Source organism: Pholcus phalangioides, unplaced genomic scaffold (genome assembly GCF_987345545.1).
Source record: "Pholcus phalangioides strain wild (caught in Gottingen) unplaced genomic scaffold, Ppha-v1.0 ptg000003l_1, whole genome shotgun sequence".
NCBI classification, from domain to species: Eukaryota; Metazoa; Arthropoda; class Arachnida; order Araneae; family Pholcidae; genus Pholcus; species Pholcus phalangioides.
This window is the reverse complement of record NW_028301596.1, coordinates 53,127,140-53,154,372: the sequence shown is the minus strand read 5'-3', so window position 1 is coordinate 53,154,372 and position 27,233 is coordinate 53,127,140. Positions and strand designations below refer to the sequence as shown.

Sequence of the window (27,233 nt, the reverse complement as noted above, 5' to 3'; positions counted from 1 at the left end):
TTTATTTGCTGTAACTCTTGACTATTAAAATTTTCTTGTGCAATAGAACACTGGTTCAAGGATGACGTCACTCTCCGCTACCATACAAAGGTTTTTAACAACTGGCTGTTGCGAAGATATATTTCGGATTTCTCTCTTTCCGAAATATATCTTCGCAACAGCCAGTTGTTAAAAACCTTCGTATGGTAGCGGAGAGTGACGTCATCCTTGTATAAGTCGCCATCTGGTGGCAACGCGTCAGCAATTGTGAGATTGGCCTTAGTCTGGTCCGGCCGTCCATGTATGGTCCCTTTCAGTGTACACGAGCTCCAAGGAAAGATTGAGAGATTCTGTGCCTCTGTAGTCTAGTGGTCTAGGGCATTCACCCGGAAAGTGAAAGGACGTGGGTTCAATTCCCCGCAGGGGTAGTTCAGGGCTCGGCACGGGTCACTTTTTCCCCTAAAAGTCACTTTTTTAGAAGCTGGTCACTTTTATTACCTATTTTCGGGCCCATGTCACTTTTTCCACTTTTATTAGCAAAAAAAACCTCGGTCTCGCGCGCTTTTCGGGTGTCAGTGTTTTTCTTTTCTTCAAGGAGGAACTTTACCGGTTCAAGGTCGCTAATTTTCTCCCTCCCTTCATTGAACTACGATCGTACAAGGAACCCATATATATATATACAGTGGCGTCGGAGCCGGGGGTGCTGTGGGTGCTCGAGCACCCACGGAAGTTTGTAGAACGGATTCGAGCACCCAGAGAATTGATTAATAAATCGAAATTTCCTACATGAATCTCAAGACTGGCACCCACAGGTTCGAAACACTTCCGACGCCCCTGTATATATATGAAGGCGTCTTTATCTTCCCGGGAGCATACCGTGTGACGTCAGCATAACTTGATTTCAAGGCGCTTGGAAAGAAAGCTCCTTATAGTTAAGAGTCGTCATTTTATGGAAAAGCCGGTCGGAAAAAAATAGCGTAAAAGGCGTATTTACAACAAAGAATTTTTTCCCCTCCTCTACTACCATTCTTTCTTATTTCCCCACTCGTTCTTTCATTTTCATCTTATTTTAAAATTGATCCTTTATTTTATTAGTTTTAAAAAGTTTGTCCTAAGGGCCGAATTCCTTTCTTGGAGCATCGAGCAAGTTACATTTGTTGTTTGTTCTATCGTTACTTTTATTAATTTTTTTTAATATTTGAAATGACGATTTAAAGGCTCATTTACATTGAGCGAGTTTATAAAGAGAGCCCGTGCAAAAACTAACTTACGCGCAGCGGGAGAATACCAAAGCGCGCATATTAAAGATGCGTACTACTAATACGTATTAAGCGTATTATTAGTACGCTTTGGAGAATACTCTTGTAGCTGGCCAACGTTAAAGAACCTCGCAAGTATTTTGAATTTACTTAGAATAAAAAAAAAAATCATCCGACTGAAAATCGCGATCTATCTAGAAATAAAATTCGTACTATTTTTCTAACTGGATTTAAATCTCAGCAAGAAACCGTAGCCCCAGGTATGATCGAAAGGAGAACTGTTTATAAGATCACAGAATCCTGCAATTCAACGTTTATGGAAGGATGACGTCACTCTCTGCTACCATACGATGGTTTTTAACAACTGGCTGTTGCGAAGATATATTTTGGAAAGAGAGAAAATTCAACTGCCCCTGCTGGGAATCGAACCCACGTCCTTTCACTTTCCGGTTGAATTTTCTCTTTCCAAAATATATCTTCGCAACAGCCAGTTGTTAAAAACCTTCGTGTGGTAGCGGAGAGTGACGTCATCCTTCCATAAGTCGCCATCTAGCGGCAGCGTCAGCAGTTGTGAGCTTGGCCTGAGTCTGGTCTGGCCGTCCATGTACGGTCCTTTTCAGTGTACACGAGCTCCAAGGAAAGATTGAGAGATTCGTTGCCTCTGTAGTCTAGTGCGTTCACCCGGAAAGTGAAAGGACGTGGGTTCGATTCCCCGCAGGGGCAGTTGAATTTTCTCTCTTTCCAAAATATATCTTCGCAACAGCCAGTTGTTAAAAACCTTCGGATTCAACGTTTAGTTTAACCAAATCAGATGAAAATTGGTCATCAGGCTGATGAAAACTCAGTTAACGTGCATGCGAGCCGTACATAGAGGTGGATTTAACGGTGGGCACAGCGACCGCGCCTTTGGCCCCTACTTTATACTTTTTTCCTAATTTAAGGGGCGTAATATTAATTTTTTTTTATGCCCGGGGCCGTCAACAACTGACCTTTATCCGCTTCTGGCCGTAACTTAATTTAGAGCATCTTCACGATGCTGATTGTTGACTTAATATCGACATATTGCGCTCCATTCTCGGTGTTGTGTAAAAAAATCCCCTTTTCAGACCTCGGAAGTTATTACAACGTTTTTGTCTCGAGTCGCTGTTATGACCGCAATAGGAGAGGGCGGGGTCTGGTTCCACGGGTGTTGAACGAGGAAGGGTGCCGAGTTTACTCTTTTTTCCGTTATTAAAAATGGATACCGGCCCCGGGCGATAGTAAATTTTCGTTCGTACTTGCGGCCCGGGTTGCTACATACCGTGATCAAATCCAAAACTAGGGGGGGGGGGGCAATGCCTCGAATGGAATTTTTGATGGAATGGTATATTTAAGAAAAGGAAATAAATTCCTTTGCAAAATTATCGAATTTCACAGTCAAGGGGCAGTAAAATTACATTTCCCCTCCAGAAAAAATATCGTATTACGGCCATGGTAAATCGGGTGCCCCGGGTGGGGGCGAATTCACTGTTTTTGTTCTTTGAAAATTACGGGAGGAGTCCGAGCTAACGTGGCGACTTTTTTTCGCGCTAAAATAGGTAGCCCTGACAGCAGCATCCATAAACTCTATCAACCGCATTTATAAACCCCGTATGTCGTTGATTCGATTTTTGTGTTCATTTTATCCTAATTTTCCGTATTTCCCGATATATTTCTATCGATTTTCGCATATTGCCACATATTTGGTTGATTCATGTTATAAATTATATATTTTTTTGTAATTTTATGTGCCCTTTGTCAGCCATCTTGAATTGATCGCCGCAAAACGGCGATTGGTTGGCGAGGAAAAAAGTTGCCACGTTGGTGCTTACAAGGTTCATGGGGAAATTTACCGGGGAAGACCGCGGAGTCATTTCTGTTAAAAATTACGGGGGGGGGGGCAAAATTATATTGTTTCTGGGTAAAGTAGTAAATGTTTTTTTTGCAAGGGTGTATGTTGTGTGTAAAAAAAAAGGAAAATATATATTTACAAATTTTTCTCTCAAAAACCAAACAATTTCAAAACTGATTTGTTTTCTCCCTCACCCAAGGGCAGTATTATTTTGGAGCCTCCTCCGCCTGGTAAAGAGTAGAAAGTCCTGCCATAGGTGCAGATAGACTTGAAGGTCTTAGAGATGCGGCAGATGACAATTGATATACATCATGTATACATCAGTAGGCTCTGCCATTGACGTTGGGGGGGGGGGGGATGGATTGCCCTCCCTCAACGTATAAGGGGCCGTTCAAGTATTACGTAAGCAAATTTTTAGCCATTTTTGACCCCCCCCCCTCCCCCCTTGTCAGCAAAATTTCGTCATCAGCTCTGCCCCTCTGAATCCTAACTCATATTTTCATAAAGGGTGGTTGATGACGTAAGCATTATCGAAACCCCCCCTTCCCCCCTTGTCATCAAAAGTCAGCAAGTCAGAAACCCCCCCCCCTCCATCGATGATGACGTAATACTTGGACGGCCCCTAACAATTAAAATAATTTAGTTAATTTAAATAATTTATTTAATTCAGTAGTTTAAGTAATATTTTAATTTAATAATTTAAAATAATATTGTTAAAAATGTAATTTTAGTTTTTTTTAAAATCAATCATTATAGTAAATTTCTTAAAATTTGTTGGAAGATGTTATACAAACCTAATTATGTAAATCAATTTGTACTTAGTTAAAAAAAAGAGTTTGAGTACATTTTGTATACTGTCATTCATAGCATAACATAATGAAAAATCCACTAGAATGTAGATGGGACAAATTCTCTCATCAAATTTTGTGTTATTTCATTTTTTTTTCCTTCTTTGAATGTGAAAATTTTTTCCTGTTTTGAAGTTTTTCCTGCTTAAATTGATTTTAAGATGGGTTGTGGATAGCAATGTGGGGCCATTCAAGTATTACATAAGCAAATTTTTAGCCATTTTTGACCCCCACCCCGTCAGCAAAACGCTGACCCCCTCCCCCCCCCCTTGTCAGCAAAATTTCGTCATCAGCTCTGCCCCCCCCCCCTGAATCCTAACTCATATTTTCATAAAGGGTGGTTGATGACGTAAGCGTTATTCAACCTCCCCCCTTGTCATCAAAAGTCAGCAAATCGGAAACCCCCTTCCCCCATCTATGTGATGACGTAATACTTGAACAGCCCCTATGGGGGGGGGGAAAGGCATTACTACTGTTACTTAGAAAGGATGTAATGTTACTCTCTCACACATAGTTGTTGATAAATTTGATAAGTTATTCAAAACTTTTCTGGTTAGCAGAATGCATTCGAGTTTGATTTATTTCACACTGCTATATGTAAAAAAAGCAATTTCGATGAGCTCCATTGAAATACAAAGTTTAGTGAAAACTAAATTCAATTTCAATTCATTCAATTTGGTAATAATCAAAATTCATTGTCCATTTGGTCTCTTTCTAAAATTATTTTGGTCACTATTGGGTCACTTTTCAAACATTTTGGTCACTATTTGGTCACTTTTTTAAATATTTTGGTCACTATTTTCACTAGTTTTGAGGCCATGATCCGTGCTGAGCCCTGGGTAGTTGAATTTTCTCTCTTTCCGAAATATATCTTCGCAACAGCCAGTTGTTAAAAACCTTAGAACACTGATTTTCCGAACAACTCGATCAACCGAACACCTTTTCAACCTAACTCATTTTCAATTTTCTATAGTCAATAATGTTCAACACAGTTGGTATTTTCTTGGAACTTGAGAATCCTCTCATCTCCGAACTCCCTGCATTCCAGGCCTGGCATAAAAAGGATGTGTCTCAGTGGTTGAAAATTGATAGTGATGATCTGGGATATAATTTTTTTGGATGACAGAGAAATAATTACGAAAGTGAACGATCAAGTTGATCAAGATGACTGTGAAAGTGATGAAAATGAACCAATGGCAGATGTAATAATGCACAGTGAGGGAGAACAGTGTTTCACAAAATGTCTCATGTGGTTAGAATCGTGCCTAACGCTGACCCTCTTCAATTTTTAATGTTGAAACTATTATGGGATGAGACTGCAAAATGTCGTATAAGCAAGTTGAAGCAATTAAAGATAGATTCATTTTTTTTAATTGTTTGACGGCGTTATTTATCATGCTCATGTGTATTTGTTTTACCATTTTATTTTTTTCTTTACAATTTTTTCTTTTGTGATTCACTGCTTTTTTTCATTTACTTTCAGAATAAGTCAGTTAAATTTAATTATTTTGAAGTTTTTGTTGCTGAATTTCAATTTATTCCTTTGCATTATCGAATTAGATTTGAAATCGATTTTCTGAACTTTTCACTTTTCCAAATACCCTTTAGTCCCGATGTGTTCAGATAATCGATGCTCTACTGTATTAGGTCATCCCAAAAGTCCTGAGAGTTTTTTATGTGTGGATGTTTCAGTTGCTTGGGTGTGATTTTTTTTTTAATTTTTGAAAATAATATTTTGTGGTGACATGAAGTTTGATGTTCCCTAGATACTGTTTAAATTTTATATTAATGGGTGAGTTTCAAATATTTTTGCTGGGTATCACTGTGGCCTGGTTAGGAACACCATTTGGGATTACAGTGATAACTAAGTTTTCTTCAATAATCCATCCAAAAAGAATCTGCAAATTCTGAAACCGACAAAAACCGAGGCAATTATCTCTTTATGAATCAATGTAAATCGAATTAATTCATTCTAGACACTCCAAAATAATACCAAAAACATATTTTATAGAGAATAAACATAGTGTTTAATACTTAAAACAATAAGAAATTGGTATAAAATGAATATAAAAGACTAAAATGTGAAAAATAAATGAACATTTAACGTGGCATTTACATTTTTATACCTTTCTGAAGACAAGGAAGGATGATGCATGGAAGATCATGAGAAGCGGAAAGAGGGAGAGAGAGAGGTGCAGATATTATTGTTTGGAAGGGAATCTCCTACCTTAGGTATCAAAGAATTATCTAGGATCACTTCCTTCTGGGTCTTTCGGCACTAGGAGCAGCTTCAGAGTCAGTGGACCCATGTTGCACAAGAAAGTTGCCCAAAGAGGCCTGGAACTTATCATAGATGGCGACTTCCTGTACATGTGGCCGATTTCAGCAATCTTAATGCCGCACTCGTATTTTTCAATGTATTCCTTCTTCAACTCGTTTGTGTTCCTGGCCTTATAGCAAGTTGTGTCATAGAAATGAAAAAGTGGAAATAGAAAATAAGTCTGTAATTCACATTAGGTTGCAGTCTCTCCTCACCCCACGAGTATATATGTTAAATGGTATCTGCATTGTGAGAGATGAATTAACATCAGAGCTGTTAATCTTACTACCAAGTCGAGAACTGAGAAATATATATTTTGAGAAACAATATTCAGCAATACAATTCCTCAAGAACAGGCTGTCCAAACTAAAGATTTGTCATTGAGGATGAAGGTAAAGTATATTGAACTGACGAGATGTTAATCTGTATCAATTAAAATGCCTATCATCTCCACTACTATTTACAAAGGGGGGAAAATAATCCTCTGCAAAACCTTATTTTAACTAGTTATATACTAGTGCAATAGACTCTCAATAATCCGGCCATGCACTAGTCTTGCCTGTCCGGTAATCCAGCATTTTTAAGTGGGTTTTCTTTGAGCATAGAAGAGCAAAACATGTCACTGCGTGTGTCTGTGCATAAGTTTATATTATTTGAGTAGGCTTTTTTCATTCGCTTCCAGTAATCCAGCAATTTTGGTAATCCGGCAACCCTGTCTGATATGTGCCGGATTAATGAGAGTCTACTGTATGTGGAATTTATATCCAATGAAGTCAACACGATGATAGAGCCAAGCAAAGTTTTTATTTTATTTATTTATTTTTTTTTTGCATGGTTCTGGTTCTTCTTTAGTGTACAGTGATCTCTCACTTATACATTTCTCTCAATTATAAGACAATTTTCTGCACTCTGAATCAAAGATATGACATAATAATGCTATTTATTTATATGCCTCTCTCACTTATGCATCTTTTTTTCCTTGTTTCCTTGTACCAACGAATAGGTGAGAGATCACTGTATCTCATATAGTTATATAGTTGTCAGAATATTTGTGCATGTTTCATCTTAAACTCTATTTTAACTGCATTACACTTACTTTTGAACACGCACATTTCTATTTTTTTTTTAAAATATAATTTTTTATTTCAGGTAAATTATTTTTTATTATTAATTAAAGAGTTGGAATAGTGAAATATTACCACCTGTCTCCCTGTTTGAATTTTCAAAATAGTTGCATACTATCTTTCTGTTAGAATCCATTTGTAGTTTGATTTATTAATTTAACACGACGATGTCTGGCCACGTTTCAGACTAATTTTTTTTTCCTTTTTACTGTGTCTGTGAATCTATTTTAAAACTATACAATAAATAACTACCCAATCTGTCTGTTAGTTACATGATTTGGTTCTTTGAAGTATATCTAAATATATTTGCTTCATTTTAATTCATTCAGTTTTCATGTCTTGCTTTGTTGAGATGTCTGCCATACACAATAGCCATAGAATCCTCTTGAGTGATTTGGGATCCGGGTTTGTGTTTATTTTTGTTGTTTTGTTTGTCATACAATCGGATTGAGTGTGGATTGTTTAAAAGAAATAATATTGATTACCATGAATTTTGAACTCATTCGTCACATGATAATGATTACAAACTTATCAAAACAGGGCAGTTTTGCCCCCCTCCCCACCCCTTTTATAATGGAAGTCTAATCCACCAATTTGTTACATCTTTATTTCTCAATTTAAATCTGATTCGTGATTACCCTTTTCTTCATTTGGCTGTCTACAATGTTTTCAACCTGTTACTGTAATTTGCATTGGTATCTACTAGCAGAATGAAGCGTCATTCATTCTTTATTACAAACCAAACAGATTTTATATACACAGTTTTCTGTGATCAAGCTAATTTTCTGATCCTTTTTTTTGTTTGCAGTTATTCAAATAAATTTCATTGTTTGAATCTGCAAATAATGCTTTTGTTTTACCAACTAGCATGCATTGAGATAAATAATTGTATTTGTTTTTTCGAATTGACCCCTTGGTTGGTAACACTTCTTGGAAAGAAAAAGTAGTTAAAAAATTTTTTTTTTGACAAACTAAAAACTTGTGATGAAGTATGAGTTTCTTGTGATCCTGTGAACGATATGAAGTAAGTTTTTCCTCCAAGTAAGTTTGGTGTTTTTCATACTTTTTTGAGACACTTTTTATTCCCAAATTGCTTTTTTGGGTGTGTACAGATTTCTCTGAAATTATTATTTCAAAATCATTTCGCTGATGATTCTTAATATTTTTTTTTCACCCCCAGAAAAGTCGATGTCGACTTAAATGTTAACAATGCAGTTGGCATTAGAAATACCCAGCTGTTAAAATCCTATGCTCGAAGTAAGTTTATGGAGAAAGTAAGACTCTTGTACCTATGTTCTTAGCCCATTATTTGTGATCACGCAAAAACCTCATGTTGTAGAAAACTAGTTCAGAATCAGAGCACTAATATAGTTTTAATGCGCTGCATGTGAAACGGTTCACTTTTTTTTAGACATCTTCACGCAAGTAATGATTAATCAGAAAAACATAATTCCCCCCAAACATGAAAACCATTAAGCATATGTTGAATTACATTTTTTTGGTATCCAAATCTATATTTCTGAAGTGATAGTACAGATTACACAGGGATAATTTTAAATTCTCACCTCACAATAATATGTGTGCCTGCCTATTAATTTTTTGGATTTTCCATAGAAAAATCTTGGTCTGTGGGCTTTTTTTTTTCTTTCTTCTGGAGTTGAGGTTTGAGAATTTATTTTTTGTGAGATTCATCAAGACATATTCACTAAAGCTAAGACAGCCTCACTTGATTCTGCTTAAATGGTGAGCTAGTCTGATTTTTTGGGAAGTAAATGATGAAGTGCTCGATTGGAATTTATTTCCTGCTTTTCTATTTCTGAAATAATGTCATTGATTTATTGTACAAAATTACTTACTAAAATATTGTTAATGGTGTGTACTGTGTGAGTAGCATCTACATATATTTATATTGCAGTGGATGAAAGAGTTCCACCTCTCGTTCTCCTTACGAAAATGTGGGCCAAGTGTCATGATATCAACGATGCAAAAAATCATACTTTGTCCAGCTATTCGTTAGTGCTTATGGTCATCCATTATTTACAATGTGAGTGAATTTTTTTTTTTTCATAAAACACAAACTTTCTAGATAGTAGTCACCTTGCAGATATGTCTATTACTGTTTTACAGTGAAATAAACATTGGTTGGGATTTGTTCCCATTGGATTAGACTTCTTGGATTACAAATGAATTTTCCATTCTTGCTAAAGTCCACAAAAGAGAGGGTTTCACTGTATTACATATATTTTGTGGTTTTTGTGTTTTAGCATATACATCCGATCCTGCTTAGAACGTTTTCCAGCTTAGTACGACTCATTTTTGCGAATATTGATAATGTTATTTTTTTCCCGGATACAACATTTAAATTTTTTATGAAGAGATGGTATTTTTTCGGCCTTAAATATACTGAGAAATTGAATTTTCTGGATGTTATGCCGAAACTGATATTTGGAAAGAAAAGTGATTTGCCTCCTCCGGGAATCGAACCCGCGAGTCCCCTTGCATACCAGGCAAGTGCGCTAACCAATACACCAGAGACACACTTTCCAATTCCTCATAACACGCATTAGTAGCATGAAGCACTAAGTGGAGTCTTAGCAGCCTTCCTTAACTACAGACTTCTGTAGTAAAAATTGAAAAGTGTGTCTCTGGTGTATTTGTTAGCGCACTTGTCTGGTATGCAAGGGGACCCGGGTTCGATTCCCGGAGGAGGAGGCAAATCACTTTTCTTTCCAAATATCAGTTTCGGCATAACATCCAGAAAATTCAATTTCTCGGTATATTTTAGGCCAAAAAAATGCCATCTCTTCATACAAAATGCCAACTGGGGCGAAATTTGCTGTAGTTAAGGGAGACTGCTATGACCCCACTCAGCGTTTCATGCTACTAATGCGTGTTATGAGGAATTGAAAAGTGTCTCTCTGGTTAGCGCACTTGTTCAGTATGCAAGGGGACCCTGGCTCGATTCCCGGAGGAAGCAAATCACTTTTCTTTCCAAATATCAGTTTCGGCATAACATCAATTCAATTCAATTTCTCATTTGAATTTTTTGCTATTCCCGCTTACAACGTTCGAAAAATTCACATCAGCCATTTCCCTCCCTTGTAAACAGCATATTTTTTCTCCTTTTTCACAGCTAAAAAAAACTAAAATTGTGGTCATTTGTGCTAGCAATTAAGTATTATGTGAAAACTAGAGGGGTGGAGCTTTTCTTTTATGGCTCTTTGGAAGCCGGTTATTTTTTTTCAGCATAAAAAATCTGAATCTATAAGAATATGTTTGTTTCTTTCAAGGGTTAGGTGCAATATTAATTTAGGCATTTTTTTTTTCTCTCACTTTGTCAAACATTAGTGTGCAGAGCATAAACTACCAATAGGGAGACTACAAAATAGATAAGAGCTAGAAAAAGTTCACAGAAGGGGTTAATTCCCTTTCCCCCCCCCCCTCGCTCTTATTCAAATTTGATGTACTAGATAGATTCCAAAAAATGAATCTTCTCATAGAGGTGTTAGATGACGTCGGCATGTAACAAAGGAATAAAACGGTGGGTCTTCTCATCCACCTGTGATTCTATTGATCAAGCCGAAAGAGAGTGACATGGACCCAAAACATTTAACATTAAACAACTTGACAAATTTTCAGAAGACAGCATCAAGTAGCATTTAAAGGCAGTTTTTTCAGGAAAAAAAAATTGGATTTCCCAACTGTACTTCTTGGAATTTAATTCTTCACAGAACAGCCAGTATAATGCTTTCATGACCTTTGAAATTTCGGAAAGTGAAGTAGTAAAGGTCTTCGATTTTGCTGAGCACAGTTCAGTTAAAATACCTTAGAACAAGTTTAAAAAAAATCCTTAAGTATAGAGGAAAGAATAAAAATTCTTAAATTTGTAGATAACCTTTTGCTTTCTAGAGTTACAACCGCAAAAAATTCAATTTGCCTCCCAGCATGTTAAGCACCATCTTAGGTTCAAAGATGCATTGTACATAAATCAAATGTAAGATTTCTTGTTTTTGCCCTGAAAATTACATCTCATATTGTTGAGATATTTGCTGTAATGTTTTCTTCAACGCTTACCTTTGCTGTAGTTTGTTTGTGGCCACGCTGCTGTAGCAGCAAGTGAAAGAGGTCACAATGTTTTCCTGCCAGTATAGTGAGTAGCTTGGGAGTTGCTGTAGCATGATGGTGGTGTTTTCCGTGTGATCATGTTAATCTCTGTTTTATAATAAATTAGTTATTTTGTTAGTTAATTGATGAGTAGTTCATGCTTTTAAACGACATCTGTGCTAAATCCCAACACATATAATGCACGTAAATATTTAATGGAATAACAAATGCATAATTTCCTATTAAATCTCTATATGTACTGTAATGTTTGTTAATAAATTTTAAAAAAAGTACATAAAATCTATGGTCCGTGAAAAACTATGTATTGTAATTCTTATATATAGACATTTCCCTTTTATAACGTTTTTAGTTGTGATTTTTGAAAAAAGTTATAAGCGGGATCTACTTTACTTATTTTCTATGCTATTTTAAAAGGGGAAAAAAATAAAATGTTTGAGAGAAATATATATTATGTAAAGCAGTGATTCCCAACGTGGGCGTTAACGCCCCCTTGGGGGTGATGTAATGTTCCAGGGAGGCGGTAGAAGCTACGGGTATGACATAGGATCCTACGGGTTAGATTGCCTTGGGGGGGGGGGTGATGGGAGAAAAAAATTTCCGAAGAAGGGGGCGATGGGACAAAAAAGGTTGGGAAACTATGATGTAAAGCCAAAGACAATTATAATGAGAAGTTACAATAAAATGAGAAAAGAAATATTGTTATGATAACACTGCTGTGAGTAATAAGTACCTACTAAATTAGCTGGTTGGATGATGCATTGAAAATCACTCATAATATTAAAATTCTTGCCATTTATGCAGTATTGATACATATTTACTTCAGAAAATAGAAGACAGATGGCAGTACAAACACGAAACAAGCGCTGCTCGACAACATAAATATGTTAGAGCCGCACATACACTCAGAACACACATTCTGGCATGTGCCAATTCGTTAGAAATTCTGTAAAGTAATGGATATAAGGTGCATGAACGGTTAAATGACAGTGGTACTGATATATCACTTTCCCTACATTTTTATATTTCTGTTTGAATATACAGAATCTTTCTAAGCTTCCATTACTTGTTGAATAATTTTTTTTTTTGTAAGAAAAATTAAATCTCATAAATTGAACAAGTGTGCATTTCATTCCTAAAATTTCTAGAAAAAAGCTAGGTCTGCAGTGAAAATCATTTTTCTAATTCAAGAATAGCTGACTTTTTTATAACCTTTGCAAAAATATCAACACCACAAGTGATTTGCATACCATTCTCCAACATCTAAATTTTTGTGTGTGGGCCATTTTTTAATTTCATGTAATTCATGTAATTCTACTACAATCATTGCTATATTAAATGCTTGCGAATGTTCCAATTTAGTTTTATAGGGCAAACTATTTTCCTTTGAACACATTTATTGTTTTTCAACTTCAAGCTTTGTCAGTGATTCAATTGTTCAATGATTCAGGCTTGAAACTTATCAAAGTAATGCAGGCTACAGTATACCAAACTGACATCAGTAAGTATTTATTTACAAGCAAAATCATTTCTCCAGGAGTGGTATAACAGTACATAAAAATATTTTTTGGATTTTTTATAACAGGTATATTTTCATTTAGTCGTATTATATATGTGACAAGAACTTTCAAAAAGTTTGGTACAGAAAATGAAAAAAAAAATTAAATCACATAATGCAATGTCTGATATATCACTGTGTGATGGAAAGATAGAGAGGTGAAAAATAACTGATCATTTTGAAGAGACCCTCGCTCAAGAGATCAATCTTTTTTCTCTATGTATTTCGTGCCTTTGGGGGACACCCCCCCCCCTTCTTAGCTGAGATAGCACTGTTTTTGAAAAAAAAAGTAATCCAGTGTACGCTACTGCATATATGTATATAAAAACTGTGTATTTTATTTACTGCCAAAATTTTAAATTGCTACCAAACTGATAAATGCTGCTACATAAACAACATTTTTGCTGCTATAAAAATCAAATTTTCATTTCCACCCCTAAAATATGGTTTCTTCCAGAAAAACTCTGAATGAAGAGCTTGGTTTTTCTGGACTTACATATGGGTGCAGTGCCCACATTTTAAACATACTAGCCAAAGATTTGGTTATAACTGTTGTAACAAAGCATGTTACAAGTACAGCATATTTAAATATTTTTGCAATCATCTCTTGAAAGCATGGTATCATACAAAATGTGGAAGTGCATTGATACTTGCTGTAGAGGTACGATGGAATATTTATTGTCATTCTCTTGAATCTTATGTTGAAATTGGTCAGTTGTTACCAAAGTTTGTGAAGACCACATATTCCAGATAGATAGTGACATCTCAAGTAAAATCCTAAATACAGTAGAACCTCGTTTATCCAAACATCAATTTTCCGAACAACTCTGTCAACTGAACACCTTTTCAATTTAACTTATTTTCAGTTTCCTATAGTCAATGATGCTCAACAGTTTGTATTTTCTTGAAATTTGAATTCTATTTTTTCCCAACTGGATAGCTTCGCTCTATTGTACAATAATTCACTTCTAAACAGTTGCACATACCGTACCTGTAAGCTATAGATATGTAGGGGGGGGGGCAGATTTGGGTACAGTGTATGTAGTTATAAACAATTGACAAGCAAATAAACGTGTGAATAGGAGCAGATTTAGTTGTCATCTTTTTTTTCATCTGACGAATTCATCTTAAATTCAATTTATTCCTTTGCTTCATTGAATTAGTTTCGAAATTGATTTTCCAAACTTTTCACTTTTCCGAACACTTTTCGATCCTGGTGTGTTTGGTTAATCAAGGTTCTACTGTATTGGTTTAACAAGAAATGTCAAAAACATGATTGAGATTTTGAAATCCATAGCAAAAACTATCAATTTTATACAAAAAACAACTGCTCCCTAGCTGAATGTGTATTAGGATGGGGGAAAAGCTGCAATTGAAGATAAAAGAAGCATCAACACATCAGAGAATAAAAGGCCTTGTCTTTAGAATATAAAAAGGGATATGAACAATCATATTAACAGTTGCCCACTTGGATGCATTTATTCTAAGCTCATCAGTGTTAATTTCTAATATGGGAATTGATGTCACAAAAGAAGACCAAAATAAGCATCTTGAATTTATCAAACAAGACTGGGACTCTAGGTTCCTGGCAATTACATTAAAATTTTTTGCAGAATTTGCAGCCATTTCATGCCGAAAATGTTTTTTTTTTCAACCCTAAGGTTGTTGATACAATGTCTGATTTTGAATCATGGAATAGTTGTTATAATGTTTTAGGTAAAGATGTAATTACGGAGAGTGATATGAGATTTTTTGGAACATGCTAACCACAGCCAAAGTATCAATTGCCTGTGCGCTGAAAAAAAATCCTTTCAGCACATTTGGTGTAGTTCATTCCAAATAGCAAAACAGATTAGGAGTTGACAAAGCATCAAAACTAGTGTTTCTAATGAAGAAAATGAACAATTATTTAGGGTAAAATAATTCAATACAATATACATAAGATATCTATTCAAGAAATGTAAGGTTTTTCTTAATAAAATGTTCTGATATATTTCACAGGTATATGATTATTTAGTTTGCAAATATTTCTTAAATAGTCATTATTTTTATAAATTAAAATTTCTTTAATTGTATATTCTAAGAAAATATAGATTAATGGCTAATGTGTGTGTTAGTAATATATATGTTTAAATATATACAGTAGACTCTCTGTAACATCAACAAACATGCCGACTTAAGCGGATGTCGAGTTAGTGGGATTTCACTTTAAATTTTTGTCCGATCTTTTTTGTGTATGTAATTATATACATTCTAACAATTGTATTAAATGATATGCTAATTCTCATTAATTTTAATTCAGGGTTGTTTCAAAATAGAATCAAAACATAAAAAAATTTACCTCATGAAAAATAATCAAGTACATTTGTTTGTTTTTCTTTTCAAAGAGAAAACAAAAAAATTTCTACACTATTCAGTTTATATCGCGATTGTTCGACTTTTTTCTGACTGTGTAGGAAGTGACGTATCACATCTAGAGTTTTTAATGCATCATGGGGAGATGGTGCAGATACTTCTTCATCTGAACTTTCTGTTTCTATTTCTTCAAAACATGGAGCACTTGCTTTGGCTGATTGATTCTAGAATATTGTCATCTTCTAAAAGTCCTGAAGTTACAAGATCAGAGTCTACTTACAAGTTTGTCATCGAATACAATCACCCATAGTGCTATTTATGTTTTCTCTACACTTAATCTTTGGAGAAATTATAGTTTTCCAAAGACTCAGAACAAAAATCAGATTTTAAAAAAAAGCAGTTCCAAATCGTGGCACTCGTGCCTGAGTTCCATGCAGAATCAATCATTTCAGCTGCATCTAAAACCAATTTTTACGTCCATTCTAACATCCACAAATTCACAAATTTTTTGTCTATAATTTTCTGTAAAACGTTTTCATACTTAGGATAATTCCTAATTTCCTTGATTGAGACTTTTTGCGAAATCTTTTGCTTTCTCTTGAATTATTGATCCTGATAATGGGATTAAGTGAGATTGAGGGATTTGAACTACAAAAGAGTTGCTTCCTCTACATAGCTGAATTCTGATTTCTTATTTGTTTTCTGCTTGATTCATAAGATTCAAAAATGCTGAAAAAATATTTCCCCTCATTTTTAGCAAATGTGGAAATGGTGTTCCGTGCAACTCCATATTTTTCGGCGAGTTCACTCTGAGTTTTTCTGGATCCTAGTTTTTGAAAATTTAAACTTTTGATTTTAAAGTTAAAGTATGGAGTTCGCGTGGAGCCATGGCTGTCGATATGATAACCAAATGACGTATTCAGCATCTAATCGGGCTTTTTTTTCTTTTACTCCTTTTCCAAGAAATCATAAAACCGAGTTCCACCAAAAACATTCTCTGCAACAGACAATATCAAAACTCACAATAGCTAAGATTTTTATCCCTATTGGATGTTGAAATTGTCAACATCCATTAGGGATCACACCACACTTTAGGGATCATCCACACTTCTTCTGACCATGGAAAGAAAGAAAGACCTGTCATGGAAGCGCCTTTAAAATGATGGGCCAACCAAGAGGCTTCAAACATTCCTTCTTCACATGAACGCCCTCCCCCTTATCATATAAAACAAAGAAACAAAGGATTATCGAAGTACCCACGGACAACGTCAAAAAATTCTTATAATGGTAACACACGGGCAATTGTAAAAACCAGTCGTGGTAAAGGGACAAAAATCGTAGCCGACTTAGCAGAGTTAAGCCAAACATGTGTCGAGTTAAAATTTCCCTTTCATTGAAATTAGTATTGGGCTAACCAAGGGAATAATATATGTGGAGTTATCAAGATTCCATTGTACTTTGTTTAAAAAAATCAATAAAATAAAAAAAATCATGATTTAAATTTTTTAAAAAAATCAATTTTTTTAAAAAGAATAAAGATTAACAACCCTGTATAGCACTTATGTTACTTATGTTATGCTCATAAATATATTTTGTTGCTTTCGTTTTTTTTCTCATGTGATGGATATGCTGATTTGGCATTTGTTCGAAAAAATACAATTTTTTTTAGATTTCTGTGTAGACAATGATACATGAATTACTTTTTTCTAGACAAATGTCACCCACCTGTTCTGCCTTGTCTTCAAAGATTGATGCCTGTGAGTATGCTTATTCATCATTGATTGAAAAAAAAGTTGTTATCTTATGTATTGTTATCTATTGTACTTAGTGGAAGGGTCTCCGTGTCATACTTATTGCTTTGCATTGACCGGCATGTATTTTTAGCGAATATTGTGTATGAACATATATTGTGTATGATAGTTCTTTATACAGTAAAGAGGTGATTATATTCATTGAACTATATGCATGTTTCTTCTTTTTTTTCCACAGAGCAAATTTAATCCATTTTCGGACGTGAGGTCATTAATACTCTCTTTGGATCTTCCACCATTTCACTCTGAGAATTCTGTTCCCTTAGCAGAACTTTTTCTGGGATTCTTGGATTATTATGCCAATGAATTTAAGTGAGTTTTTCTCATGTTGAAATTTTTTTTTTTTTTTTATTTTGCATTTGAATTTTTTTTTTTCAAAGAGATTGAAATTTGTCATTAATCATCATAAATATTACTTTTAGTTCATTATTTAAAAAAAACACCTTTATTATTATCCAGCTACTCAACTGATGTAATATCTGTGAGAACAGGGGGAGTCGTACCCAAAGCTGCTGCAATGAATAACTCTTCTCCTAAAAACAAGCGAGGCCACTGGAAACATATTTCTATCGAAGGTAGGTGAAGATAATTTACAGAGCAAAACATGAGATTCTGTTGATAGATTTATTGTCTGCTTGTCACTCAAAACGTCGGTTGTGGCTGGTGTTGTTTAAAATATTGAATTGTGTAATTACTTAGAAAAAAATCCTATATTCATATTTTATTGCTTACCTGTACATTTGTACATTTACAAATGGAAGGCCTATATTCAAACACTCAATCATATATAATAAATTCTAAGAAATTCTCATATATTTGAATTAAACGTATTGGGTTTCAAAGGGTACTGATTATACAAATTACACATCTCAAAAATAGAGGACCGTTGCAAAATATTTGTTCCAGGTTCAGGCAAGGGATAAGTTCATTGAAGAGTCCTATTTCGAACTGGTGCAGAAAACTCTATAAGTTAAAGAAGATCACAATCATCAATTACATTATTTACAATTTTATACAAAACGCGAAGGCACCTTCTTCTACATTCTAATGATTGAAAATGAAAAAATATTGCAGTTCAGTAGTACTTATGTCATTAATGTAAATGTGGAATTGCCTATAAAACATGTAACACAGAAATCTGTTCTGGAGTCGTTCTAGCATCAGTGAGTATAGATTGTTGCACTTACTCCATATAATAACGCAGTATTCCAGTTTTAGGAGCACATGAATCCTGAATAGTGTCGCAATTGATATGAAATTGTTGCTGCTCCTCCAAACAAATCCTAACAGTTTTGAGCACTTATTGGTGAGATTGTATATGTGGTCTGCGAATGTAAGCTGCGAATGTCAAAGAAAACACCAAGGTCTTTGGTAACAGAAACACGACCGATTGAGACTCCATTAATAGTGTAGTCAAATCTGTTCAATGACAATTTTCATATATTATATTTCTCTTATGGATTTACAGAATCAAAAAAGAAAGTTTCCTTCTTAAAAAAAAAAAAGAAGTCATTTCTAGATTAATATCAAGGAAGGGGTTAAGTAGTGATTGACTCTGAATGGCACAAAACAAGGGTGCACAACCTACGACCTTCCAGGGAGTTCCATCAATCCCACAAAAGGTAGAAAAGTTTAAATTCACACAACGTGCTATACATTTTCATAGTCAACCATAATTTCTCGGTAAAAATACTGGAAATTAGGAATTCCCTGTGTGAAAATACAAAATTTCACCAGTTTACTCGAGAGCTTGCAAGAAAAAGCTGTAATTTATCACTGAGATCACTAAAAACTCCCAATTGGCAGGAAATGAAGTGCCACTGAAAATAACAGTTTATTTAAATGTACTTCTGGAAGAAAAAATTAATTTGACAAATATGTGAAATAGAACAACAAATATTGATATAAATATTTGACCAAATATAAGACTCGACCATTCCCTTAAATTAAAACCTATTTTTGCTTCCACTGACTGCTTTAAATACAGCTTCTTTCCTTATACCACTGGTGAATGGAACAAACTCCCAAACTCTATTGCCGAATCCTCCACTATCACTAGTTTTTTGTCCAATGTCAAACAAGATCTTTGTCATTTTCAATCACATCCTCTTGTATAGGCCCCAGGGCCAACAATATTGTATAAATAAATTACTTATGATAATTATCATAAAATTAATTGAATTAATAAATTATAGTCACAACTTTATATAATGTAATCCAGGGATTTCAAACTTTTTTCACCAGCAGCAGCCTTTCCCCTAATCAATGCTTATCTTCACTCTCAGAACAGTTCAACAAAGAGTCTTTTCAAAAAATCTCTATCAGGGTGAACAGTTTGAGAACCCCCTGATGTTATTGATAAGTTGTGAAAATAATCTTAATCCGAGATTTTAGTGAAGAATAAAAATTCAAGTAAGCTCCATTGAAAAAAAGGACATTTTTTACAAAATGAAGTTGGGTCAACTAAAATTATGGTAAATGTCCTATAAAATATAAACATGTGGTGTCAATCATATATATTGTTCCAGATAATGTCTCACAAGTCCTTGAAATGAGCAGAGGATGAAACAATTTGCAGAATATTACAGATTTTTTTATTGTAAACAAATACACACACATACACGTTACACAAATATTGGACAATAACAAAAAAAAAAGGAATACAAAAGAAAAAGGAATATACATATAACGAATATACGCTATGTGTCCCCAAGGGACGCTAAGTACTTCCATGAAGACAAAAAGAATTTGTGTTGCATTGTTTAGCTGCCATTGTGTGTCTCCAAATATGCAATATAATTACAGAAAAAGAACATTATATAATTTTAATATAATTGTAAGCAGTAATATGTAAAAAAAAATATCTTTATTTTTATATTTATCCATCTTTACGATGAACAGTTTCAGAATGTGTCATCATAATTCTGAATGTTTTTTGCATATTTGTAAATTTCATATTTGCAGTTAGTATTATTAGTAGTTGGTTTTTTGACTGAAACACATTCATTAATTTAGGAGCAGTAAATGAGAAACGCTTTTGAAAGAGATGTTTTTGTTTTCTTTATTCAAAATCATGTTTGAAGCTCGTTGCAGTCCTATTTGTTTTTCTCTGAAGCCAATCTTCATTTTTCATCGCAAAGTTTATCGTTCTGTAAATGTATAATTGTCTGATGTCTAGTGTGTGACAGTTTATTTTTCCAATGTTTTCAGTTATATGTGTTACTTAATTTCATGATATTACAATGGTATGCTCCACTGCAAGCACATAAATCATAAGTTATAATTGAGAAAACCCACGCGTAAAACACATCTTTCAAAAAATCCTCCATTATCAAATACTTGAGCTTGTATAAAAGAACTATGTAAAATCAAATTTTTTTTTGTAATTTTATCGCAATAAATATTCTATTTCAAGTCATTCTGTATGGTTACCCCTAAGTATTCGTATTCATGTACTCTTTGGATTTTTTGGCAGTTGCAGTTTTGTTATGATGGAGGGTGACAGATAAACTTTAATGAAAATTTCTGTGTTGGAATTTAAGCTTCTCGTTTTAGTAATCTGATATTTGATCTTTCACACGTTCAATTCAACTTTGTTTGCAGCCATCCAGTGATTGATATGTCTCAGATCATCCTCTATCTTTGCTTTTAAAGTTGTTATGTCATCATCCTCTAAGTACAGAGCTCTGTCATTAGCAAATAAAATTAATTGGCCATTTAGTTTCAGTTTGCAGAAGTTGTTTATGTAAATTAGAAATAATGTGGGACTGAAAACTGATCTCTGGGGGACCTCTTTTTCGAACCTGGAGATAACTACACATTTTCTGATTTATTACTATTACTAAAAAACATATTAACTTTGACAGACTTTTATGTTTTGAACCATTCCAATATTTGTCCTCATATACCAGCTCTATGTAATTTTTCTGTTAGTATGGTCAAATCCACATCATCAAATACTTGTTTCAAGTCTAAATAGACAACAATAGAGTAGTTATTGTTATTGTAACCAACATTTAAATAATGACAGATTTTTATTATAGCCATTTCAGTGTTTTTATTTTTTAAAAACCTTACTGATTCAAGGCCAAATAATTGTTAGGGTTTAAAAAACTTGTTAGTTGTTGATTGATACTTTTTTTTGACAATTTTAGAAAAAATTGGAAGAACCGATATTGGTTTGTAGTTTATAATTTCATTTGGGTCTCCTTTCTTAGAAATTGGGTAGACAAGAGAAAATTTTAATTCATTGTAGGAATAATTTTCACTGATAGATGAATCAATGAAGTGTTTAAGTACATCAATATTGTAGGATGCAATAATTTTTAACATTTTTGGAATTAGACCATCATATCCAGCTGCTTTAGTTTCATTTAATTCATTTATTGGTTCTTTTTTTCAAGAAAGGGATGTCAATATCCATGCTGACCATTGTGTTTATAACATCATTCCTGCTTTCGCTTTTATATGTACTTGCACCAACATTTGTATTATTTAAGTTTCTGTCAATAAATTCTCTGTGTTAAATTCATTTGCTAAAACTTGTGGATGCCGATGAATTGGTAGAACTTTCTTTACATTGCTTTTATTGAGCACAAAATAGTTTAAGCATTTCCACTGCTTCTGTTTGTTAGTACATTCAACAAATTTAGCCTTTTGATACTCTTGTTTAGCTTTTCGTATTGAAATTTTCAACATTTTATCATAATTTTTGTTTTCTATTTCATACGAAATTGTATTGGGATATTTTCTATATTTTTTATAAAATTTTTCTTTGATATTTTATTTTCTCTATTAGTTCTTTGGTAATCCAGTTATTTTTGTTTCTTTTATTAATGTTTGATGATGATTTAGTCCACAGGTTAGAGCTGAGAGTGATTATGTCTAGGAAATGTTGATATTTTTGTTTGGTTTCATCTTCATAAAAACATTTTCGAAAGATATGTTTGAGATGAACTTTTTGAATCTTTCGTAGTTAATTTTTGTGTCTTAATGTAATCCGGGTTGTTCTTAATACACAGCTGGTCTTGGTAATCAATATTGGATAGGAATTGGGTAATGATCTGTAATACTGGTTTTAAGTGCAGTAAATTGTTGTATCAAATTTCTCTTTGTTCTGTAAAATGCATGATCGATACATGTACCACCTCCTTCTGTTTCTCTAGTTGCGGATTCCTGCAAAGCATCCAAACCATTTACAGCCATTGTCTAGATAATTTGATATTTCCTTAGTATTTTGTTATCTAATATATTAATATTTATACATCCAGTTATTAGTATATCTCTCCTTTTTTAAAATAAAAATATTGAACTCTTCATTAAACTGAGATACGGTATATGTGTGATACAAATACAACGCCATAACAGGCAAAATGCCCAACGATGTATAAAGCAATGAAATATCAATATCGAAATCTGGTAAATTTTTATATATAGAGCTTCTATAAATAATATAAATTTACTTATAGTAAATTTATATTATTTATAGGGCAAGGTTTTTTAATACTCTTAATTGTTTTATTTATGAACATGATAACCCCACCTGATTTGTTGTATGCTCTGCAATTGGAATACATGTAATCCGGGTTCATGATCATTCATGCAATCATAGTTACTAATATTATAGCTCAATAGTTTGTTTTCTTTAACCCAAATTTCTGTTAGACATATTATATCAAAACATTCTGGTAATGATCTCAAGAACACTAAAAAAATGATCAAGATTAGATTTCAAGCTTTGTATGTTTAAAATCAAGATATTGAAATATTTATTGGATTTAGAGGGGGATATTTAAAAAATTTATCTATATCACTTATTTCCTCCAGAAAAGGTTGCTCTTGTTGATGGTCCATTGGGTTATGTTCATTGTTCATCATTACATATTTTTCCGTGGTCTTCCTCATTTCTAATTCTTATGATCCTGGTGTTTTCAGACTTTGAGAGGAAAATTTTCCCATCTTTAGTCCATGCATATTTGAAAGCATAGTTCTTTCTGAATTCTCTCATCAGGAGAAACAGATGTTTACTTTCTTGGGAGAGATGTTTGGTGATATAAATTCTGCTTAATGTAAAGTTCCAATTTATGTTGTTCGCGGTGAGCTGGTGCATCTTGCTTTTTTGGATCCATATCTTCTTGGACGCTTCACTTGTAAACCAAACAATAATTGGTTTTGTTTTATTTGCATTTCTCGTTGACACGCTGTGTAGATTCTCTATTTCAGTACTCTCCTGTACATCTATTTCTTGTTTTATCTTCTCAACGATTTCCAGCAACTTCAGGAACTCCATTGATTTCAATATATATTTTTTTTTACTCTTATTTTCCATCTCATTCACTTCTTTCTTCAGGTTGAGGTTTTCTAACTTTAGCTCTTGATTTTGTTTGTCTATACATTGTGCGATTTCAGATTTCATATTGTCCATTTTTTTCACAAGATCTTCTACACACTGAGAGTTGTAGCTAATTGATTTTGTTATATCAGTCATTTCCTTGTTTATTTCATTTTGCTTTGTCAATATATTTGAATTGTTACATGAAAAGAACCTTTCATTTCCTGTTGGAGCTTCTCCAATCTCTTCTGTTGTTCCAATCTTACATCTGTGTCAGCTGGTTTTTTTTTTGTTTCAACTGTTCTAAAAAAACTGTTCTCTTCACTGCAAGCAGAAATAAGCATATTTTTTTGCCTTTGGCATTTTTCGGGGGCCTATCTCTGTAATTCCCGTGAAGCCAGGATGTTATTTTACACATTTTTTACACTTCATTACCTCATTTTTATCTACAATAACACTCTTGCACTTTGCACACTCCATTGTTTTTTATTTTACGTCTACACTTGATATGTTTAGTTAAAGATTTTTGCTCATAGATGTCACCACCAGCATTCATTTTTTATTCTGATTTCTAAGTATGTTTTAACTTCAATAAGAACTTTCAACTGTTATTCAAACTATTATTTAATGTTTTATCATTGTAATTTTATCATTTTTAGATACTTGGTACTCACATTTATGGAAGTAGATATCCTTTCATGCACTGTTTGTGAATAATTGGCCTAATAAATGAAAATATTGAAGACCTGTTATACACATGTTGTTTGTCAGCAAGGCGGTGTTTCCTTTCTAACGGCAGAAATTATTTATACAGAACATCTATTCTACATGTATTTACAGACAGTGATTACAAATAAAGTTCTTGCACTGAGGATAAAGTACAACACTGACCACCCTCTCTATTCCTCACATCGTTTTTAAAGTACGAAGAATTTTCAAGAAAGTTTCCCATAGTTCACAACTGGTGGTGCCACTGTCTTGAGGTCATACAAGAGTTTCTAGATCAATCTAAAAGATTCAAGCATATCTTCACATTTCTGGTTTGGCATTGCTCCAACTTGACGGCATTTTGAGGGATTTATAATATATTGCACTACAGATATTTGCAGGTGGACAATGGCATAATGATGAAACAGGATTTCCATAACAATATGCACGTTTTTGCCCGTGGACTTGAAAGGTTGCACACCCCTGCCATAAAATGTAGCTAAATTATGTGTGGTGTGCAATAGTAATATGTCTGATATAAATTATTTTTTTCTTTCAGAACCATTTGATTTAACGAATACTGCATGTTCGGTATTTATGGATTCTGCTTTCTTTTATATTCGGGATGTGTTTTTAAGAAGTTGGAACATGTTAAAAGGGAGCGGTAACCTAGAGAGTATTTTAGACTTGAGAAGACTTTCATTAAAAAAAAAGTGAGATTGTATCATCCAATGAAAATCTGTATTTATTGTAAAAAGGGAAAAATGTATATAAATATATTGGATACACATATATTTGTTTTAGATGCTTTTGTACATAATTTATTTTATTTTAATGTATGTCGGATGGGGCTGTATTTGGGAACCAAACTTTCTGCACCTTGCATTCTTACAAGACACAATTCTCCACCAGTGTCTGAGATGGTATCTCCGTGGGTGCAATTAGTTTATGCGCCTATATGAGCGACACATGCAAAATCACTCTACAGTTAAGCACAATCATTTGTATAAGCAAGGCACAGTGCTTATGTAGTGGCTCTGGTGTCTGGGATTTCCGGCCTTGTATTATATACAGAAAATTCCAAGTGCAAAATGCTGATTTTCTAGTCGCTATGGTGACTTAGCGCTGGGGATTTATCAATCCCTGTCTTTCTGTTTATAAATATTGCGTTATTTTCTAAATTTAAATAGTGAAAACAATTTTGGATCTATATTTTCAACTTTAGGAAATCCTGCTCTATATCTTTCTCCATTAACACTTAACTGGCGTTGTGAAAATTCTGTACGTAACTGGCGTTGTGGTTCCGTTTGACCCCAGCAAGTATTAATGCATTTTAAAAATCAACAAAAGAAATTTTCATAAAAGCAATGGGTTTTTTACATGACTTCATTCATCTAGCAATTCACTAAATAATTTTTCGAATTTCTTTAATTATTTTCTCGAAAATTGTCTTTCATTAAGACACACATTTTGAAGAAATGGAAGGATACGTGACTTTTTTTGAATTTTTTCAAAATTATGTATTACATTTTTGAACGGAATTTTCATTATTAAAAAATGAACAAATATGATTAATATAGATTAACAGATATGATTAATTTCATATGTCCAAAAAATATCATCACTGAATCCACTTTCTCAAAAAACTTTCAAAAAATAAATTGATTTATTTGCATAGAAAAATACCAAAAGTTGTACAGTATATATTTTTTTCAATCGAAATTTTATAACTAATATGATTTGAAACGAATGTGGTCACCATTCCAAAGTCTTAAATTAGTCAAACCACTAATTATAGTTTTATTATTGGAGTTGGGGGAAAAAAATGCATAAAATTACAATTCACCTTGCTCATAGAACTATTGCCAATCTACACTGCAGGACTGGACTTGAGCAGCACAAGACTAGAATATGGTGGCCAGATACTGTGACTGAGCAACCGGAAGATAACGTAAGTTCGCTGAAAAAACCAGGATATTGGGGGGGAAAAAATTAAAAGGGCATTACATTGCTGAATTGTAAGACAATGGATAAAATTACCGATTGGAATCGAAAGCCTAGTTTGTACGGTTTAGTTCATTCTTCTTGGGCTGACCATATTTGCACAAGAAAAATATGTCAATTGGTCTTTGAAATACTGGAAATTGTCAATCATCACCAAAATTGATGCCAAAAGTGAGCAAAGTGTCATGCTTTAATTATTTTTATTATTTTTATTTAATTATTTTTCACAACTATATATTACATTTTTTGAACGCAATTTTCATTATTAAAAAATTAACAAATATTTTTAATATAGATTAACAGTATTATATTATGCTAAGTACTATATTATGCTAAAATCACAGAAAGAACACCAATCGATGCTAATGAAGCACCACTTCAAATTGTGGTGAATTAGAAAAAAATATGACAAATATGTGAAATACATATTCTTTATTTGTAGTCGTAATTATTGTAATGTAGTTTCTGAGTTGGGAAGGTAATTTTAGTCATTGATTTGAAGAAAAGCTTGAAAAAAGAAAATTGTTGAAAATATGTGAAAAGCCGGGACATTTTTGACAGAAAAACATTCCCAGGAAATACGGGATGTATGGTCAAACTATTTGTTCTGTAACTTTTTCCCTTATTGTAGACCGTTGAAATCGCCGCTGTGGTGGTTGAGTGGTCATAGTGACGGACTCGCATCGCGGGGACCCGGGTTCGAGCCCCACCGTCACCACAGTGGTGGTCAGCTGAAGTTGGTTTTCTGTGGTTCCCAACTTCAAGGCGCAAATGCGAGCCGATCCCCCCGTTAAAAAGTCTCGCCACAGAGAGCAACAGTCCTACAAACAGTACAAATATTCAGTCATTACACTTCACTTCTGAGATATAGATGGCAGCACTGAAAAATCATACACAACACTAGATACGCACTCAGACTGTTAGGTACACATACTTACACTTCC

At 33.8% G+C, this 27,233-nt stretch overlaps 1 protein-coding gene across 3 annotated transcripts in view; it reads left to right on the top strand.

Annotated features, from left to right (window-relative positions):
- LOC149088812 (poly(A) RNA polymerase GLD2-like) overlaps positions 1–25,077 on the top strand; it is a 36,121-nt gene extending 11,044 nt beyond the window's left edge. For 2 of the 3 annotated variants that reach the window (XM_089250285.1, XM_089250286.1), the window contains 6 exons: positions 8,581–8,657; positions 9,316–9,444; positions 17,146–17,192; positions 17,425–17,558; positions 17,706–17,821; positions 24,845–25,077. In XM_089250285.1, the coding sequence (XP_089106411.1) occupies positions 8,581–8,657; positions 9,316–9,444; positions 17,146–17,192; positions 17,425–17,558; positions 17,706–17,821; positions 24,845–25,002 (661 nt within the window). In that variant the 3' untranslated portion in view covers positions 25,003–25,077. Of the gene's footprint in view, positions 1–8,580; positions 8,658–9,315; positions 9,445–17,145; positions 17,193–17,424; positions 17,559–17,705; positions 17,822–24,236; positions 24,384–24,844 lie in introns of those variants that run through there. The other variant, XM_089250287.1, reaches the window with a different exon arrangement.
- Positions 25,078–27,233: the final 2,156 nt, after the last annotated feature.